Genomic DNA, 21167 nt, shown 5'->3' on the forward strand with positions numbered 1-21167 from the left:
ATCTCACCTTTTGACTGATATACATTATGTTTTAAAGGCATTGTATATACATATTAGAAAGTCATCAAAAACAAAATAAGTTACTTTTAGAAGATTTTTTTTTCCTAACTTGATTTGTCATTTGGTCGTGCTTACGCATTCTAGAATTTGATTTTGTGTTGTCACAAGTATGTCTGGCTTTTTCTTCGATACTCTCTATTTCTATGCTCATTTGGAATACTTCTATATATTATCAAAATGTTTGATACCCAGAAAGTATAAAAAATAAAAATTCAACTAAAATTTTAAAAAACTTTATTTACAAAAAATGGAAACTAACCTGGATCATTTATATCTAATGGACATCCTACATAACAAAAAAAAATAAAATTTTTTTTTACATTTATACCATGTTTGTTAAAAAAATTAAACAAGTTAAATAAGTCAATAAAAATTATACCATGTTTGTTAAAAAATTTTGGCTTATCCGTAGCACTGGCATCATTGCATATCATCATGCTTCTCGTATCTTGGTTTTGATTTTTCCAGTTACTGTCGCTGAGTGACCACGACTCGGATCGTACTCTGGACGAAGAAGACTTTACTGATATTTTTGACTTTATGGGAGTACTGTCATGCAATAAACTTTATATGCTTGAATACTATACTCTTTCCCAACTTAACAAATTAAAAGGCCACATACACTCATATATTGTTTCACCGTAACTATATATACTAATAATCTAACCGAAGAAACACTTATAATCAAACATAACATAAGCAATGCCAAAAAAACAACATCATCCGTTTCGTTTGATGATTTAATCGAGCATTCAGAAGAAAAGTCAAAAAATAAAATATGCTCGGCAGCAAAAATATTAATCTAACCGAAGAAACACTAACAGCTCGGCAGCAAAAATATTAAAAAGCCAGGTACACTCATATATAAGAAACATTAATAGGTCATTTGCAGTGAAAATATATAAAATTACCTTGAATTAGATATTAATGTTTGTTAGTTAAAAAACACTTCAACATAACAATTATTTAGTTTTATTTAGTACCCAGAAAACAATTTTTCAAAACTTGTTTATGTAGTCAAGAAAAGTTTATATATAATAAATAAAGAGGTGTGAGACATAGAGGTGTGAAATGTAAAGGTGTAAAAATTAATAGATGTGAAACATGGAGGTACAACAAAGAGGTGTTAAATAAAATGGTGTAAAAATTAATGGATGTGATTTTTGAAACCAAAATGTACAACAAAGAGATTCAAAAATTAAGAGGTGTGATTATTGAAAGATGGGGGTGCGACGAAAAGACACGATTAATAATTTTAAACCGTTGGATTAAAAGTGGAACTAATCTCATCCGTTAGATTAAAAGTATATAATAAATAAAGAGGTGTAAGACATAGAGGTGTGAATTGTAAAGGTGTAAAATTAATAGATGTGAAACATGGAGGTACAACAAAGAGATGTAATACATAGAGGTGTTAAATAAAAAGGTGTAAAAATTAATGGATAGGATTTTTGAAACCAGAAGGTACAACAAAGAGATGCAAAAATTAAGAGGTGTGATTTTTGAAAGATGGGGGTGCGACGGAAGGATACGATTAATAATTTTAAACCGTTGGATTAAAAGTGGAACTAATCTCATCTGTTGGATTAAAAGTTGACACAAAAAGTGGGTTTGCTATTATATATAGTCAAGAAAAGTTTATATATAATAAATAAAGAGGTGTAAGACATATAGAGGTGTGAAATGTAAAGGTGTAAAAATTAATAGATGTGAAACATGGAGGTACAACAAAGAGGTGTAATACATAGAGGTGTTAAATAAAAGGTGTAAAAATTAATGGATGTGATTTTTGAAACAAAAAGATACAACAAAGAGATGCAAAAATTAAGAGGTGTGATTTTTGAAAGATGGGAGTGCGACGGAAAGACATGATTAATAATTTTAAACCGTTGGATTAAAAGTAGAACTAATCTCATCCGTTAGATTAAAAGTATATAATAAATAAAGAGGTGTAAGACATAGAGGTGTGAATTGTAAAGGTGTAGAAAATAAATAGATGTGAAACATGGAGGTACAACAAAGAGGTGTAATACATAGAGGTGTTAAATAAAAAGGTTTAAAAATTAATGAATGTTATTTTTGAAACCAGGAGGTACAACAAAGAGATGCAAAAATTAAGAGGTGTGATTTTTGAAAGATGGGGGTGCGACGGAAAGACACGATTAATAGTGGAACTAATCTCATCCGTTTGATTAAAAGTTGATACAAAAAAGTGGGTTTGCTATTATATATAGTCAAGAAAAATTTATATATAATAAATAAAGAGGTGTAAGACATATAGAGGTGTGAAATGTAAATGTGTAAAAATTAATAGATGTGAAACATGGAGATACAACAAAGAGGTGTAATACATAGAGGTGTTAAATAAAAATGTGTAAAATTAATGGATGTGATTTTTGAAACCAAAAGGTACAAAAAAGAGATGCAAAAATTAAGAGGTGTGATTTTTGAAAGATGGGGGTGCAACGGAAAGACACGATTAATAATTTTAAACCGTTGGATTAAAAGTGGAACTAATCTCATCCGTTAGATTAAAAGTATATAATAAATAAAGAAGTGTAAGACATAGAGGAGTGAATTGTAAAGGTGTAAAAATTAATAGATGTGAAACATGGAGGTACAACAAAGAGGTGTAATACATAGAGGTGTTAAATAAAAAGGTGTAAAAATTAATGGATGTGATTTTTGAAACCAGAAGGTGCAACAAAGAGATGCAAAAATTAAGAGGTGTGAGTTTTGAAAGATGGGGGTGCGACGGAAAGACAAGATTAATAATTTTAAACCGTTGGATTAAAAGTAGAACTAGTCTCATCTGTTAGATTAAAAGTATATAATAAATAAAGAGGTGTAAGACATAGAGGAATAAATTGTAAATGTTTAAAAATTAATAGATTTGAAACATGAAGGTACAACAAAGAGGTGCAATACATAGAGGTGTTAAATAAAAAGGTGTAAAAATTAATGGATGTGATTTTTGAAACCAGAAGGTGCAACAAAGAGATAAAAAATTAAGAGGTGTGATTTTTGAAAGATGGGGGTGCGATGGAAAGACACAATTAATAATTTTAAACCGTTGGATTAAAAGTGGAACTAAATTCATCCGTTAGATTAAAAGTTGACACAAAAAAGTGGGTTTGCTATTATATATAGATTTGTAATGCAGTGATTAGTAATATTTTGCTTTGTTTTTGTTAGTTACTTTTTTAATAAAATAGTTATAATTATGTGTGGAACAATATACTTATGAAAATATACTATAATGATAATTGTTTAATAAGTTTTAAAAGACAAAATTGTACCATAAAGACCAAATCTGTATATTATATTATTTTCTATAAAAGACAAGAAAATTTGCGAATTAAGTTGATCATACAATTGTAAATCTATCAATTAAGTTGATAATACCATTGTAAATAACTATTATGTCATGTAATCGCAAATATCTGAAAAAATGATAAAGTCAGTGTAAGTTTAACAACCAATTTTTCAGTATAATCTTTGACAATTTTTATTTAATTTGCCGTATATCCTAATTCATTCCATCTCATCACTTGAGTTTTCTTTCTTTCTTTAATACATAACTAGGGATTGGACCCGCACATACGTGCGGGGATAATTTTAAAAGAACTAAGTTTGTAATTAAGTTTGGATTATGCAGAGTTACATTTGTAATTATGAATGTTAAAAATATTATTAACATTCATAATCTAACTTTGTACCAATTTATTTTCAGTTTGGCTTGGAAAGAAGATGATTAGATTTAAGTACATTAAAAAATAGTAAGAGAAAGATAGTATACAGATCTGTTTATGTGTTTCTGAACCCGTCTCATCCCATACACGGTATGTCCCTTTTTTATCTTATAACCGTAGTTTTAATAATATTTTATCAATTTGAGATTGTATATTCTAGTCCAACAAATAAGAAAGTAGGTAAAAGATTCACATCCACATAACATTTTATTTGTAAATATAATTATTTGGTATAACATTTATAACATAAACTTATATTGGTTTACCTTCATCAAATTTCTAAACGTTTGAAATAATAACCACTTCACCATAAATGTTGGATTCACATAAAGTATAAATTAACTATCGTAATTTTATAATCTCATCTTGATATATTTCTTTTTGTTTTTCTTTCTATGAAAAATAGTTTATATAATGTTTTTTTTTAGATTACCCGTTCCCGTCTCGTATCTTATCTTCTTTTTTTTTTTTTTTTTTTTACAATTATGTATTAGTAAAACTAAAATTATTTGGGGTTAATTTATGTGAAGTAAACCTATGGACCAACCCGCACTTTTGTGCAGGGTTTTTTTTTTTTTAAATTTGTTTAAATTGTTTATATTAGACAATTTATTAAAAATAGTGAGAAGACCTATAATATATAAATTTTGACAGAAAACATAAATTTGTCTAATTTAATTCAACCCAAAGTCTTTAGGAGCCATAATTATAGAAGTTCATTATAATAAGTATTGTTAAAATAAAAAATGAAGTTAAATATATATAAAAACTAATATTATTATTAGTTTGGTAAAAATAAAAGAAAAATAAAAAAATGAGTCAAAACAGTATATGCAATTCAATTTGATCATGTAGAAGTAATAAAAAAAAAAATCAAAGTTGTAAAGGTTACATTCATAAAAATTACAGATTCAAAATATAACTTTGTAATTAATTATTTTAAATGAAACTTTCTGATTGTTTGTTTAACTGGTGGATATATGTCATGCTTTTTTGTTTTTTTTGTATCCTAAGTGTGCTCCCTAATTAATATTATAGATATATGATTATTTGTTTCTATTTAATTGTATTAAATTGATTTGTTATTTCTGTAAATATCTCACAATTTAAAATCAAATCAAATATGTTTACATATATATATATATATATAATTTTCGATTTAAATTCTTTGATTTTTATGGAAGCAAACTTTAAACTTTAAACCATTTCCAAAGTATACGGTAATTTTTATTTTATAATTAATTTCGTAATTATTATTTCCATAAATATTAGATTTTTGACTAACAGTTGTTGTTTACCATATATTGTTTATTCTTTTATTTTTATTTATATAAGTAATTGAACCTGTTTGGCAACATGAATATATGTCATGTTTTTTTATTTTTTTTGTATCCCTAAATGTGCTCCCAATTAATATATATATATATATATATATATATATATATATAATTTCGATTTAAATTTTTTTGATTATTATGGAAGCAAACATTAAACTTTAAACCATTTCCAAAAATATAGGGTAATTTTGATTTTATAATTAATTTCATAATTATTGTTTCCATAAATATTAGATTTTTGACTAATAGTTTTTGTTTACCATATATTGTTTATTTTTTATTTTTAATTATATAAGTAACTGAACCTGTTTGGCAACATGAATATATGTTATGTTTTTTTGTTTTTTATATTCCTAAGTGTGCTCCCCAATTAATAGTATAGATATAGCTTCCTAAAAAACTGAAATAATTTGAATCGAATTTAACACACGACTAACTTGTTTTAGAAAACTATAAATGTTTAATACTTAATTTAGAAAACTAATTGGAAAACTTAATATTTTCGAAATTATTTTTTTATGGGTTATTTATTACCATATCCAAAATTAGATTTGAAATCTAAGTATCCATTGTTTAACCAATTATGAAAAGTATTAAACTTAATTTTTTCGAAATTAATTTTTTATGGGTTATTACCATATCCAAAATTAGATTTAAAATCTAAGTATCCATCGTTTAACCAATTATGAAAAGTATTAATCATTTATTTCTTTAAAAACTGTTACCATTAGTTTAGGAATTTTTTTTTAATTATGTAATTAAATGGATCTGTTTAGCAATATGGTTATATGTTATATTTTTGTCTTTTTTTTTATACCTAAGTGTACTCCCCAATTAATAGTATAGATTTTCTTGATAGCTTGATTGATAATAAAGTAAATGGGTTAAATTCATATATACTAGATTTTAAGCCGCAGTACACCGCGGGACAATATTTTTATAACAAAATACTAAATTTTTAAAAATTGGATTTCTTTGTTAATTTTTTTTCTTTTGTTTAGTGTTTAAGATTGTATAATTGTTTTTTGATTGTTAATTCTAAAATTTTACCAGATGTATACCGCAGAAACGACGGGAAAAGTTTTTAGTTTTATTTATAATAATGTAACATTTTTTTTGTATCAAATTTCTTATGATTATAAAAGTTTAAAATTTTAATGCTTTTTAGATTTAACCCGTGAAAGAATAATTCTTACATTATAATATTTTGAATTTTCTATTTTTTAAAGTTTAACTTGTAAGTTAAATATTTTTTAGATTTTACCATTGAAATAGTAAATTATGGTAATATGGTAAAATTATGGAGATTTCGGAGGATTAGAGATAGACTACTGTTAATATGATAAAATTATGGTAATAAATGACTGGAGAATTGAATGGATAATTGAATTCGATTGTTTGGATTGTACGTACAGCAAATAATTGTGTTTACAATATGATAAAATTATGTGTTTTAAATATTAATTTTTTAAAAAAAATTAATGATAATGGCATGGGATGTAAATAGTTCCCAACTTCAAGCCTTCTTCTAAAAAATGCTGTGAAAATAATATATATATATATATATATATATATATATATATATATATATATATATATTTGGTCCACCATTATTTGTATATGAACTAAGATCCACAACTCTAATTCAGATTTTGTCCAAATTTTGACTATTCAGATTCTATCTATATCAGGAGAAGAGATATCAAATTATCAAGAGAGTAATAGACAAGCTCGATTAATTGTGATTATTCTTTGTTTTTTTCTATTTTTTATAAAGTTTTGATGATCAGTAGAATATATCATTTATCAACAATAAATTAAAGGGGATTTTCAAAAATATATTTTTTCCTATGTCACTTTTTGAAACTACCTTTTCATGTTGTCCATTTTCAAGAATACTCATTTTCTAGTGTATAAAACAATTAAATTCTAAGTCCTAAACTCCAAATACTAAACCCTAAACCCTCATAACTATATCATAAATGTAAAATGGATAACTCAAACCTAAAAACAAAATTCTAACAATTATTTAAACATATTGTAATTGTGTAAAATAGGGTAAATATGAAAATGTTTTTTAAAAAGGGGTATCGCAAAAGGGGTATTTCTAATAAATTCTCTAAATTAAAAATATACAAAAAAAATATTAAAAAATGATAAATTTTGTTGAATAGTAGAAAAAACCTTTAATAAAATTTAGGGCAATTGACAAAAATAGCACCATTTTAAGTTTTTCTTCCACAATTAGCACATGTTTTCAAATGTTCCAAAACTAGCACAAAATTTATATTTATTAAAAATTATTAATAAAAGTAAAATAATGTCGAAATCGTAACATTGCAGCAACCACCTTGTGTTCTCTCTCACTCATCCTTCTCTCTGATTCCAAACCTAATTACCGACGAACCCAATCGGATCTGAATCAAAGGTGATTCATGAAGTCGAAGTCAATGAAATCAGTAATTGTGACACTGCAGAGGAGCCCAGGCATCGATAATATTCAACTCCGGTGAATTTAATTCCGGTAAAAGTTGCATAATCGACAGGAGAGAAGAAGAGGAAGTTGGGTTTTCCTGTGCTAGATCTTTTCTCTCCTCTTGTCTGTTTCATTCTTCTAATTATCATCCTCAATTGCCACACTCTTCTACACTTTTGTTTGATGTGAGTCTTGGTTTTAGAGATTTCTCTAGTGGTAGTTCTAATGTTAGTGATGGTGAAATTGAATCGGAAGAGGATAATGATGTTATTGATGAAATTGGGGTCATTTGTGTTGAATCGAGTACTAATCCCAAAGAAGTAGGTATAAGAGAGGTTTTAGAACAGTTTTGACATGCCAAGAAACCTACAATTAGGTTCTTTTTGTTGGGTTGCAGAGAAACCATAGTTTGCTCATGATTCAAGAACCTGCAATTTTTATGTTGTATATTTGTTAGGCTGTAGAGAAACTCCATAATGAGTATTGTAGCAAAGACTAGACAGTTTGATTGTTTTGGTTCTTTAAGAGATGGGTATGTAATTGTAAGGTCTATTGAATTTGGATATAGTTCTGTGAAATTTTTAAGCTACAGTTTTCATCTTATGGAAAATTCAGGAAGGATTCCTCGAAATTCAGGAAAGGTTCCTTAAACTTCAGGATGACCTTCATAAAAAGTTTGGATTTCAGGATGAACATAAGGATGGAGAAGTCTCGTGAAATGCAGCACCAAATGTTCTTAATCATCAACAACATTTTGGAGAAAACTCGTGAAAAAAGCTTGCATACCAGTCCTGTGAAAAAGACTTGGAAGATTCAATAGCCATGGTGAAATCAATGAAAAAGTGTGGTTCACCTATTATATATTCTTGTTGTTAGACATCTATAATAGTTGTGATACACTTTTATATTGTTTTGATACTTGTACGATGTTTCTGCACTAGAAGAATGTCACAGGTTTTTTTTTTTTTTGACAAAAAAACTGCTTTTGTCACAGGTTTCTGTTAGACAAGTTAATAGTTGTTGAGGTAACAAGTTCTCTTTAATTCAGGAAGGATTCCACGAACTTTATGAAAGATTACCTTAATTTCAGGATGGTCTTCATAATGTTTAGGAAGGATTTCATAATGTTAAGGAAGACATCCTTTTAATCTAGAAAGCTTTTCCTGAATATTCATAAATCCCAAAAATGGTGATGAGTGATGGACCATAACGAGAAGATCCTCCCCCACTGTACTCTGTCTCATGAACACTAATAACCAACTATGTATAAGCCGAAGAAGCCGAAACATTGAAATCGACGATAACAAACTTTTTTTACTCTTTTCCAACTGTTTTGTTCTCAATGACAATATATCAAACACTTGGTATGCAGAACATTGATGTCCAAAGATGAGAAAGTAGCACTCAAATACACATTTCAGCTTCAAGATTACCCATGTTTATCCATTTCATTCACAATTTATATGCTAATACCAAACAATTCAAGCCACCACTCATGATCATATTTGATTCATTACTCAACAATTTTCAACAGTTCTAATACCCAATAATTTCCAAAAGTTCAAATCTCATTTAATTAATACCCAACATTTCATTCACTAGAAGACAAAGTCCAATGATCTAAACGAAGGAGAATCTTCAAGTTCTCATCCACTTCCTTTGTCCAACACGGCATCTCCATTTTTACTTCCTCTTTCACATTCAGAAGCTCTGGTGGTGGTCTCAGCAGCAGAAAACAAAGATCTATAATTATTATTAATTAGAATCAATTGAGTGGTGGTGGCAATCTCGTCGAAGGTGTTCGTCATTGGTTTTTTTTTTTAACGTCATTCTTCTTCTTCCAATAATCATCACTTCCCTCCCACCATTTTTTCTAATCCCCACGACAATAACAACGACGAAACTACAATTACAGATGTGAATCCAGTTGGTGATGAGCCAATTAGCTATATTCATAAGTCATAATACTATCACTTAATTCCTCAACTGAAAGCTATAAGAATCCATGATTTTGTCGAGAATCTCAAAATCTGAGATTGAAACTGATACATGAAGAAGAAGAAGAAGAAGAAAAAGAAGAAGAAGAAGAAGAAGAAGGAGAAGAAGAAGAAGAAGAAGCTTTGCATGAAGCTTCCCCACAAACTTCACTCTCACCGAAAGCTTCACCACAAGCTTCGCCCTCACCAGAAACGTCACCGGAGCTATCACAATTGTAATTTAATAAAGCGATAAGTTAATGAAAAAATTATAATTGATTTTTAAGATAAAAATTCACTAATGCTAGTTTTGGAATATTTAAGTGGGTGTGCTAATTTTGGAAGAAAAACATAGATTTTTGCTAATTAAGGGTATTTCTCTAAAATTTATCATTATTATATTTTTGTTTGATAAAATTTGATGATTAGTAGAATATATACTTTATCATAAATAAATTAAAAACTTTTAATAAAAACCTATACTTAAATTTTGATGATAAATTATGTTGCATAGAAAAAAATCACAACGGTATTTTTTGTTGTTGTTTCCTTTGTTTCGCAGCTCAACTTTTCCATTCCTCGAGAAAAAGAAAATACTTTTATCATAATTTTTTTTTTCTTTGTAAATAAATTAAAAAACAAAAAAGAAAAAAGGAAACTAGGGTTAAGTCGGTTTATTCGCGTTATAAGTTCCTCCGCAAGCTACTCTCAGATTTAGCTTTCTATTTGTTGCGATACTCTCAGATTTAGCTTTGTATTTGTTGCGATGGTGGTTTTAGATTTAGAGTTTGAAAAATTTCTGGGACAAGGTGCATTCGGTTCGGTGAGTCTCTTTAAGCACGAAAGACAACGCGACGGCAAAATTCTCCACGCCGCCGTGAAAACTTCCGCCGATCAACACGCCAAAGCTCTCTGCCAAGAGTTTCAGATCCTTTCAAAATTCAAAGGATATTCGAGAATCGTCCAATGTTACGGGAACGGAGTGCAAGCTAAAGTCAACCACAAGAAGGGTTACGTGGAATACAAGATTCTCATGGAGTACGCGGCTGAAGGAAGCTTGAGCACTTTCATGGACCGTTTCGAATACGGGAAATTGCCTGAGCCGATGATCAGAGAGTTTACACGTATGCTTCTCGAGGGTTTAGCCACGATTCACGGACACGGCTATGTTCACTGCGATCTCAAACCCGAAAACATCCTTGTTTTCCCTAGCCGTGTCTACGACTACAAGAAGGGTGCGTGGAGAACGTCTTACGAATTGAAGATTTCTGATTTCGGGTTGTCGAAGAAAGAGGGAGACACTAAGTGGTGGCATCCTGATCAACCGTTTGCGGGAACACCGATCTACATGTCCCCTGAGTCGATCTCTCACGGAGAGATAGGGAAAGGACTTGACCTATGGTCGTTGGGATGTGTTGTGTTGGAGATGTACACTGGAAAGAGACCATGGTGGCATACAAACGATTACTTGGAGGATCTCATGAATTGCTACGAGCCACTGTTTCCGAGTAATCTTCCTTGCGATGCAAAACACTTTCTCATGACCTGTTTTGCGTCAGAACCAGATGAGAGAAAAGACGCGTTGACATTGTTGAGCCATAGCTTCGTACCTAGAGATGTCAATCCTAAGTTGGCAAATCTGAAGACTGAGAATCCCAAGGATTTGTCCCTGGGACTGGAGAAAATTAGACAGATGCTTTACGAAATTAAGAGTATGTGTTAATTTCAAGCGTTGATGAGTTAATCAGCCAGAGCCCTCGTCAACATTGATATGATTCATTCACTTTTTTATGTTTAATTAGTAGAATTGTGTAAAGATTATATTTTTCTGTCTTAATTAGTAGAGTTATGTAATAGTTCATGTATTTGACTTTGTTCTACAGATGTGTTTCTCGTTTAGAATCTTATAATAGTTGAATTGAATGTATGATTATCTTCGTTTATAGCTTCAAGTTCGAGGTACCAGATTCATGTTCTCTGCTACTCACAATTTACTGATTTAGAGTCCTAATATCTCTCGATTATGCAGCTTCCTCTGTTTCTTTTTCTCTGTTTTCCATGGGTTAAACAAATTACCATATTAAAAAGTTGGGATTTTGATATTGTTTGGTTCAAAGAGTATGAGTGTTTGGTAAACAAGTTACCATATTTTTCACATATTTGATATTGTTTGGTAAACAAGTTGGTTACTTTGATATTGTTTGGTTCAAAGAGTATGAGCTGAGTGTATGAGTATGAGTGTTTGGTAATTTGTTTAGAGCAAGTTAAATTTGTGAAAAATTAATTTATCATTAGAGTATTAGTGTGTTGTATTTTTACACCAGTTCACAAGGTTTGATGAGTTTTGTTTCCTTCTTCTCCGGCAAAAGATATTTTATTTAAGTTTGTTGTATTTTTACGACCAATGCTTTTTGTTTCCTTATTTTTTTGGTTATATATATTCTTAAGTGTAACGAAAAAAGACAAAAGTAACGGATGAGTATGGCGTCGAACTACTACTCTGCTCAGATAAAGCAATGCATTGGGTTGGGAGTTAGAAATCAGAGTCGCCATGTGAAGATGATCCACGGGAATATTCTCAGAACTCTTCCTCATCCAGAGACTTTTTTGCATAACAACATCGTCCACGCGTATGCTGTAATCAGAAGCTCAACTTATGCACGCCGAGTGTTCGATGGAATTCCCCAGCCAAACCTTTTCTCCTGGAACAATCTTCTTTTGGCTTATTCAAAATCTGGGCATATCTCAGAGATGGAACGTACCTTCGAGAAGCTTCCTGATCGTGATGGTGTCACTTGGAACGTTCTCATTGAAGGCTACTCCTTGAGTGGGTTGGTTGGTTCAGCTGTCAAGGCTTATAAAACGATGCTGAAACATTTTTCTTCTAATTTGACTAGGGTTACGTTGATGACAATGCTGAAACTTTCTTCTAGCAATGGAAATGTTAGTTTGGGCAAGCAGATTCATATTCAGGTTATCAAACTTGGGTTTGAGTCTTATCGTTATGTTGGGAGCCCATTGTTGGATATGTATGCAAAAGTTGGTTTTATCTCTGATGCAAACAAGGTTTTTTATGGGATAGACAATAGAAATACGGTTATGTACAATTCGTTGATGGGAGGGCTTTTGGCATGTGGGATGATCGATGATGCACTGCAGTTGTTTCGAGGAATGGAGAAAGATTCAGTTTCTTGGTCAGCGATGATTAAAGGTCTTGTTCAAAATGGACTTGAAAAGGAGGCTATTGAATGTTTCAGAGAGATGAAGATAGAAGGCTTGAAGATGGATCAGTATCCTTTTGGAAGTGTACTACCTGTTTGTGGGGGATTAGGAGCAATAAACGAAGGGAAACAAATTCATGCTTGTGCGATCAGGACCAATCTTCAGGATCACATATATGTAGGCAGTGCTCTTATTGACATGTATTGCAAGTGTAAGTCTTTAAATTATGCAAAGAATGTGTTTGATAGAATGAAGCAGAAGAATGTCGTGTCTTGGACAGCGATGGTTGTGGGTTATGGCCAGACTGGGCGTGCTGAAGAGGCTGTTAAAATTTTCCTTGATATGCAAAGAAGTGGGATTGACCCAGATCATTATACTTTGGGACAAGCGGTCAGTGCATGTGCCACTATAGCTAGCTTAGAAGAGGGCTCCCAGTTTCATGGAAAAGCTATAACGTCTGGCCTAATACAGTATGTCACTGTTTCAAATTCATTGGTGACTCTGTATGGAAAATGTGGAGATATTGATGATTCTACTAGGCTGTTCAGCAAGATGAATGTCAGGGATGAAGTCTCTTGGACTGCAATGGTTTCCGCGTATGCCCAATCTGGAAGGGCCATTGAGGCTATTCAGTTGTTTGACAAAATGGTACAACATGGACTAAAACCTGATGGAGTGACTTTGACTGGTGTTATTTCAGCTTGCAGTAGGGCAGGATTAGTGGAGAAAGGACAGAGATATTTTGAGTTAATGATAAATGAATATGGAATAGTGCCGAGTAGTGGCCATTATTCTTGCATGATCGATCTCTTTAGTCGATCTGGAAGGTTAGAGGAAGCTATGCGTTTCATAAGTGGGATGCCTTTTCCTCCAGATGCAATTGGTTGGACTACTTTACTCAGCGCATGTAGAAATAGAGGTAACTTGGGAATAGGTAAATGGGCGGCTGAATCGCTCATAGAACTAAATCCTCATCATCCTGCTGGCTATACCCTATTATCAAGCTTATATGCTTTAAAAGGGCAATGGGATTGTGTGGCCCAGTTAAGGCGGGAAATGAAAGAGAAGAACGTGAGAAAAGAACCTGGACAGAGTTGGATAAAATGGAAAGGAAAATTGCACAGTTTCTCGGCTGATGACGAGTCAAGTCCATATTTAGATCAGATATATGCTAAGCTTGAGGAATTGAACCAAAGAATCATAGGTAATGGTTACAAACCAGATACCAGTTTTGTCCACCACGATGTTGAGGAAGCTGTTAAAATAAAGATGCTTAACTATCACAGTGAAAGGCTTGCAATTGCTTTTGGATTGATATTTGTACCCTCAGGCCTACCTATCAGAGTGGGGAAAAATCTTAGAGTGTGTGTGGACTGCCACAATGCTACTAAACATATTTCCAGCGTCACTGGTAGAGAGATACTTGTCAGAGATGCTGTTAGGTTTCACCGTTTTAAAGATGGAACTTGTTCATGCGGAGATTTCTGGTAGTTCTCATCTGGGGATTTTCATGATGACTGTCCATTGCTAATCTGATAAATCAAAACAGATTCAGGAAGATTTAGTTGTACTGTCAGTCAGTTTACTTGGATAATGAGCTGCTTCATCAGCTATCCTGGGCATAAAGAAGCGGAACAAGTAGGACTTATCTCTCTTTGCTTACAATATTTTCTCGGTTTCTAATCCTAGCCTTCTAATTTTATATATGCTGTCAATCTTTGTGAACAGGATTCTGAGCCTGATTAGTTGCATTGGATTTCAATTTGGTGAATTGGCTGAGAGATACAGGGTGCATTCATATAATTTGACTGCAACATCGACAGAGCTGGAAAACATGAATGGTAAGACCTATCTGGATTTGTGACTTAATGTATTATATAGTTGAAGATGGGTGGTTTAGTTTCTGTTTTTTTTTCAGTCCGTTAACTGGAAACCGGTGTATTATAAAGGCATATGTAGTTCAGATCATAAACACTATAGTTTTTTGAGATTTTAGTCTACACAACTTATATGTATATATTGCTGAGCATCTTTAATTTAATGATGGTGGGATATCTTTTACTAAATGATTAGAGTTTGTATCGTCCGATTGCTAGATTGGTTGGAGGTTTATAATACATTAAGTAAAGTTATCGGTGATGTAATGACCAAAGTTATGAGGAGGATAAGTTGAAACTCTCTGTTTGAACTACTATTATCTATTTTGACCACAACGTAAATTTACATTTCAAACTGAAAACTTTATACACAGTGAGTTGAGAAGGTAATAGTTCATACAGTTAAGGTTTCACATGTCAGTTTTTTATGTGATATAAGTAGAGAAACTTGGCATCTTGTCCAAACGCCTCAAAATATTTTCTGCCATCTGCCTTGTGTTACCATCTCCACGATGGAAGGCACTAACCAACATACCTGACAACATCCTATCTTGTGATATGTCACTGGCATACTTATCTCCACCTCTAATAATGAACTTGTCAATCATCCAAAATGCTTTCTGCAATAGAGATTCTTTCTTGTGTTCTTTGACTGCATTTAGTATTAGTTGTACTGCATTCATTTCACTCAGCATGCTTAAACTCTTCTCCACATCAACCTTGTCATCTAATAGCGTACATATAGCAGCCAATGCTGACTCCACTACCTCCACTTTATCACTCTGCAAACATGCTAGAAGCTTTGTGATTGCATTTGCTTCAACCAAGCAAAATGTGCTTTTTGCAGAACATACTCCCTTGTGGATTGCGCATATCTCTATTTGCTTCTTTTTGGATGAACGGAGGGAGAAAGACCTAGGCATACTCAGTGATCCCATGAATTTTGTGCTCCTAGGTTGTGGTGGCCTCGATAACGTCATAGTTGTAGATGATAGATTTTCTAGTCCAGTCGCTGATAGCCTTTGAACTTGATCGCTTGATGTTTTCATCAATAAATCAACAAACACTGATGTCAAATCGTGGTTTCTGGCTAGGTACATCATTTGGGGCTCGTACAGTGTAGTTGTGAATCTCACTAAGATCCCAACGAGACCTTCCAGAAAATCAGTTGCATATCTGCTTGTTCGTGTTCCACTTCTTTGAATCAGATGGATTGCATGCAGAATTTTGGACACTATGCTCTCGTTGACCAGTGCTAAATTAAGAGTCAGATTTTGATGAGGCAGTTTAGCAAGTAACTTGGCTGAAACAGCATGCTTTTCTGTTATCTGATTTGCTTCTATTGGGCACTGGATAAGATTTTCTGGCTGGCCTCTAGTTTTGCATAGTCTCTCTGATAGCGTGTGACCAATGTAGGGGGTAAGTGCTATCAGAAGTTTTAATGCCCCAACCCCCAATTCTTCATGAGGATTGTTGATGAGTTCTATCATGGCAAAGCTTGCGTCGGTTTCTTTGATCACTGAGACAATTGTTGCCATTGCTTTGGGTGATTTGGACAAGGATAGGAGAATCCTGATCAAATCAATGTTAAGATCATCTGGGCTTGAGTTCTTGAGCATGTGGATGATGTTGTATACAAAATAATCCGAGCCTAACGTGTGCCCATGAGTATTCACCTCAAATGTCTCATGTTCCAGCCCAGATTCCAGTATGTTTGCAAGTATTGTCGCAGCTTCATTCCTGGAGTTCATCAGATCACTGAACACTCGCTTGGTGAACATCTCTTCGACCATGATCTTGATGATGCCAACTTCTACCAGTATCTGGTTGTTGGGGTGATACAATGAAATATGAGCAAGTGCTTTGAAGGCAGCTCTTCTAGCGTCGATATTTTCACATTTCACCAGCCCAATGAGCGCAGGGCAAGCCTTCTCAGCTACGTAAGTTTTTTTCTCATGTCCAATATCGATTTCCACAAGGTATGCAGCCATCGCCACCTGAGTCTCTTCGCTCCCTGCCACATGTCATTCGGAAGTAAACTGATGTTAATCAACATCAATTCTATGTTTCACAAACTTTGAAGAGAAAAGCAGTAATGAATTACCTTCTGCTAGATGACCCAGAAGTGGTTCCAATAGCCCACTCTCTGCCATTTGCTTGATGTTCTCAGGACACTTCTCTAGATTTCTTAAGATTTGGTCTGATGTTTCAGACGCAAAGGCATCCAACTCTCTGTTATACTTTGCGGTAACTAACATCAAAATCGCCCCGGTAGCACTCCCAATCTTCTCACATGCATGTTGGGATTTCGAAAGCTCAAGCAGTAAGGCTAGTGCTACATGTCTTACAGGCTGGTGACTGCTTCCCAAAAATTTGATTATGCGTGACATAGTTATGGTCTTCACGATCATTTCCTGTAAGATAACTTTGAAATATAAAAGTCTATTGAAACAAGAAGTGTGTCTAGGAGAAAGAAATACAGCAGTGCATATCATGTAAGGTAGTGCTCTTGCATAATAGGTAAATGAAAGAGATCCAACCTTTCCATCATCAGCGTCTTCATCAGCCAGTGTCCTTAACAACTGTAGCAGTTCATACCTCACATCTTTACTTCTGTACGTCAGGTATCTATCAAGAAGCTGGATGATCCCAGCTTCACGGACTTGTACCTTGTTGTACTCTTTCCCTTCACAGGTCATTTGCAGATCTCGTAATGCATCGATAACCATACTTTCTGAACCGCCTAAGGATAAAGCTGCATGAGCCACTTTGATTCTTGCTGCCTCGTTTCGTACTTTCCATTCCTGAATGATGGTTTTCAAGACAACATTGACAGTTAATTCGGTGGTCAGCTTTTGCCCGGTAACTGGACAACTAATCTCATCGGAGTTTGCAAAACGTTCAAACCACTCTGTTACTGCTTTTCTTTCGCAGGTTACTCCTGTTTCTGTTGTGACTGGATCTTCCATTATCTCTTTGGTCAACGGGCAGATGAAAGCTTGGTATGGAGGCTCCATGAACTGTGTCACCTGTGGTAACATTGACAAGGATTCACTAAGATTACCATATTTTCTCTGGCTGCTAGCATTCGTACTCTGGCTTGGAATATCTGGTAACTCAGTAATTTGTGATTGTGATTCACTAAGATTTCCATACTTTCTATGGCTGCTTGTGCTGTGTCTTAGGGTATCTGGTATCTCGGTAATTTGTGATTGTGATTCACTAAGATTTCCATATCTCTGGCTGCTAACATTTGTGCTCTGGCTTGGGATATCTGGTATCTCGGTAATTTGTGATTGTGATTCACTAAGATTTCCATATCTCTGGCTGCTAACATTTGTGCTCTGGCTTGGGATATCTGGTATTTCGGTCATTTGGGATTGTGATTCACTATACATCATGTAACTTTCATAGGAAAATTCAGGATCAGTGGGATAGAGATCTGTCTCTATTTGCTCTGACACAATTTCCGGTGTATCCTTTGCAGAAAAATTCTGCTGCTCATTCTGTATCATCTCACTTTTACTACCATCTCCGATGTTAGCATTCTGCATCTCATTTGAAAGAGACTGGATAACAACTCCTATATATTCTTCCTCGTCAAATGTTGATTCTGATATGGACTGCAAAGTTTCACCCATCTGCTTGACAACGCCTTCAAAACCTGCCTCAATGCTTCTCAGATCAGTAGTTGGTTCGTGTCCGTTGCTTTCTTGAGATTTCTCAACCAGGTCCTTCGCCGCATCTATACTCTCGGATAGAGATTCAAAAATATCAATTGAACAGATGACGTTGCTCTCTGCTGTTTGTATCTCCATTAACACCACTGAAACTCGATAAAAGTAGCAAGCGCATTCAAGGAACCTCTCTGTTTCTGCTTGTAAGGACTCCAAAGATCTGATCACCTCGGAAATGGACCCCAACAACGATCCAATCAGTGTATCACTTGTGCCTATATCTTCTCGAGTCTGAGATCACAAAAATAGGAGAAAAGGTGAGAGATTCCGTTGGTTTGAGAATTGAGATGATTCGAAAGACATGTTCAAGAACTTTTTTGACGGTGCAAAAAGAAACAAGAGGAGATTATAGAAAGTCTTACCGACATCCCATTTGTTCAAAGCTGGTCTTGTCTCACTCTGATTGCCAAGTCTCCAAGTGTTACTTCATCTAGCAGAAGACTTGAAGGACACACTTGGTCCTCTGTTTCAGAGAAGTTGGAACCCACTAAAGGTAAATTTGTTTGCTCCGATGATGATTGAGGAGACGACTTTTTAGGAGGAAGTGGGGACACAGTTCCATGGGACTATGTAAAGAAGTTGAAGGAGTCAAATCAGAGTGCTTTGTTAAGCATTACGTTGTACATCCACGTAAAGCACCAAACATTTTTCTTTATCAAAACATGTGTTTGGAATTTGTTGACTTTGTTTGTTTCGTCTTGCACTATCTCTCTTCTGCAGATTGGTCAGACCACAAACCAAAGGGCGAATGATGATGGTTAGAAAAAGTTGATCTGAAACTTTCTGTAGTTTATTATTTTTTGACATTTTCTAATATTTCATGTACTTTGAAAAAATAAAAGAAGGATAGGGTAGGTAGTGTCCAACGTCATTGTCTCTCTTTCTTTTATGGGTGTTGTTTGATGATAAAAAAATCTTGAATTGGTAAGATATGCCATTGATTTACATTGACTTGTATATATTGTTTGTTCTAGTCGTGCGGAATTATCTATGATCAAGTCGATGGTTTTTGGTTGGCTCTTGGAAATAATAAAAAACATATTTGACATTAGTAATTTAGTATAATATCAAAAGATATGAAGTTTTCTCATTATTTCCCATTCTTTTGAGTTTGTAATTCCTTAAGTTTTTACACAAATTACGTAGCTTGAAATTTCAAATTTCAGTTACCAAATGTAAAAAAATTATCAAAAGTTGATCGCAAAATTACATAATCGCGAGAGAAATAGAATGTATAAATTTATTACTTGGGAGCATAATCATATATATAAAAGTAGACTTCCACTCTCTCCTTATTGGTGGATTGCTATTAAATGGCTTTGTAAATTTATTGCATTTGCAAATAACGTGGTCGGGAAGAGATTAAATTGATTCGTAATTTATGACATTATTCTAAATTTATTGCATTTGCAAATAACGTGGCCGGGAAGAGATTAAATTGGTTTGTAATTTATTGCATTATTGCATTATTGCATTCTCATTTATTTGCAGTGAATTGATATCAACATTGATTTCTCTCTTTCCGTTTTGCTCCATTTTGATAACATGGCCGGGAAGAGATTAAATTGATTCGTAATTTATTGCATTTCCATTAATTTGGAGTGAATTGATATCAAATTGGTTGCATGATTTCTCTCCTTACGTTTTCCTCCATCACCTGATCATTCTAAATTTATTGCATTCTCAAATAACGTGGCCAGGAAGAGACTAAATTGATTCGTAATTGCTATCATCATAAAATCATATATTCGAAAACGATCTGCATATTCGAAAACGAACTGCACAATTTATTGCATTGAATTGATTTTTCTCCTTAAATTCTATGAAATCATAACTGATCAATCTAAATTTATTGATCAATTCCCATATAAACAAATAAACATAAAATCATATATTTGAAAACGATCTGCTCCACGATTGTCTTTTTTACTCCACGTCTTCCTCTTTATTACACCATGCGATCTGCTTAAAATCCAAAATCGGGTCATTCTATATATGATTCAAGTTCAGAAGTACTATAGCTCAAATTCTGTTGCGATTGGTGATAGCAATATCGAGGACGAGAATGGGATATATCCGCCAGAGTATCTAAATTCACTTAAGTTCTCTGGTATAACAAATCATGTATTATCTTTAAAGGTTGGAGCACCAGTAATGCTACTGCGGAACCTGAACCAAAAAGAAGGTCTCTGCAATGGAACAAGAATGGTTATCACCAGGCTAGGAGAACGCGTCATCGAAGCAGAACTTCTCACCGGAACTCATGTTGGGAAGAATGTCATAATTCCAAGGATTATATTGTCACCGAACGACACGATTTATCCATTCACGCTAAGGCAACGATAATTCCCGATACGTTTATGCTACGCGATGACAATTAACAAGAGCCAAGGTCAAAGCCTAAAAAAGGTGGCTTTGTATCTACCCAATCCCGTCTTCAGCCATGGGCAACTGTATGTTGCCTTCTCACGAGTCACCTCTGCCCAAGGGCTAAAGGTCGTAAACATGAAGCCTCTTCATGACCAGCCAACAGTCAGTAATGTAGTCTACAAAGAAATTTACAACGGTCTACCACGGACAAACAGTAAGCCTTCTTTTATAAATTTTTCACAGAACAAATTACATCCTCTTCATATCTTACATATCTTATTGCAGGACATCAAGAAGTTTACCCAAATATGGAAAACAAGACTTCGCCAATACCAAAAGTAAGTTATAACTAAGAGGCTG

General features: G+C 33.4%; 2 protein-coding genes and 1 pseudogene across 4 annotated transcripts; 2 read left to right on the plus strand and 1 right to left on the minus strand.

Moving 5' to 3' along the window:
• The first annotated feature begins 10338 nt into the window (after window positions 1-10338).
• Window positions 10339-11546, plus strand: LOC104787952 (mitogen-activated protein kinase kinase kinase 20-like). Its single transcript, XM_010513617.2, has one exon. It carries the CDS (start codon window positions 10368-10370, stop codon window positions 11322-11324), a length of 957 nt encoding a protein of 318 aa, XP_010511919.2. The 5' UTR covers window positions 10339-10367; the 3' UTR covers window positions 11325-11546.
• A 236-nt stretch (window positions 11547-11782) lies between these two features.
• LOC104787954 (putative pentatricopeptide repeat-containing protein At1g68930 pseudogene) lies at window positions 11783-19394 on the plus strand (annotated as a pseudogene). The gene is made up of 3 exons (XR_015557784.1): window positions 11783-14461; window positions 14552-14664; window positions 15795-19394. The product of XR_015557784.1 is annotated as a putative pentatricopeptide repeat-containing protein At1g68930 pseudogene (transcript).
• LOC104787953 (putative U-box domain-containing protein 42) lies at window positions 15025-18939 on the minus strand. Of its 2 annotated transcripts, XM_087451162.1 has the most exons (4): window positions 18800-18939; window positions 17241-18668; window positions 16805-17114; window positions 15025-16714 (listed from the first exon to the last, which is right to left on the minus strand). In XM_087451162.1, the coding sequence occupies exons 1-4, from the start codon at window positions 18803-18805 to the stop codon at window positions 15126-15128; spliced, it is 3333 nt and encodes a 1110-aa protein (XP_087307288.1). In that variant the 5' UTR covers window positions 18806-18939; the 3' UTR covers window positions 15025-15125. The 2 variants fall into 2 exon arrangements, with proteins under 2 accessions (XP_087307288.1, XP_087307287.1); XM_087451161.1 differs by having other exon boundaries at window positions 16805-18668.
• Window positions 19395-21167: the final 1773 nt, after the last annotated feature.

Source organism: Camelina sativa, chromosome 5, assembly GCF_030686135.1.
Source record: "Camelina sativa cultivar CO46 ecotype springtype chromosome 5, ASM3068613v1".
NCBI lineage: Eukaryota > Viridiplantae > Streptophyta > Magnoliopsida > Brassicales > Brassicaceae > Camelina > Camelina sativa.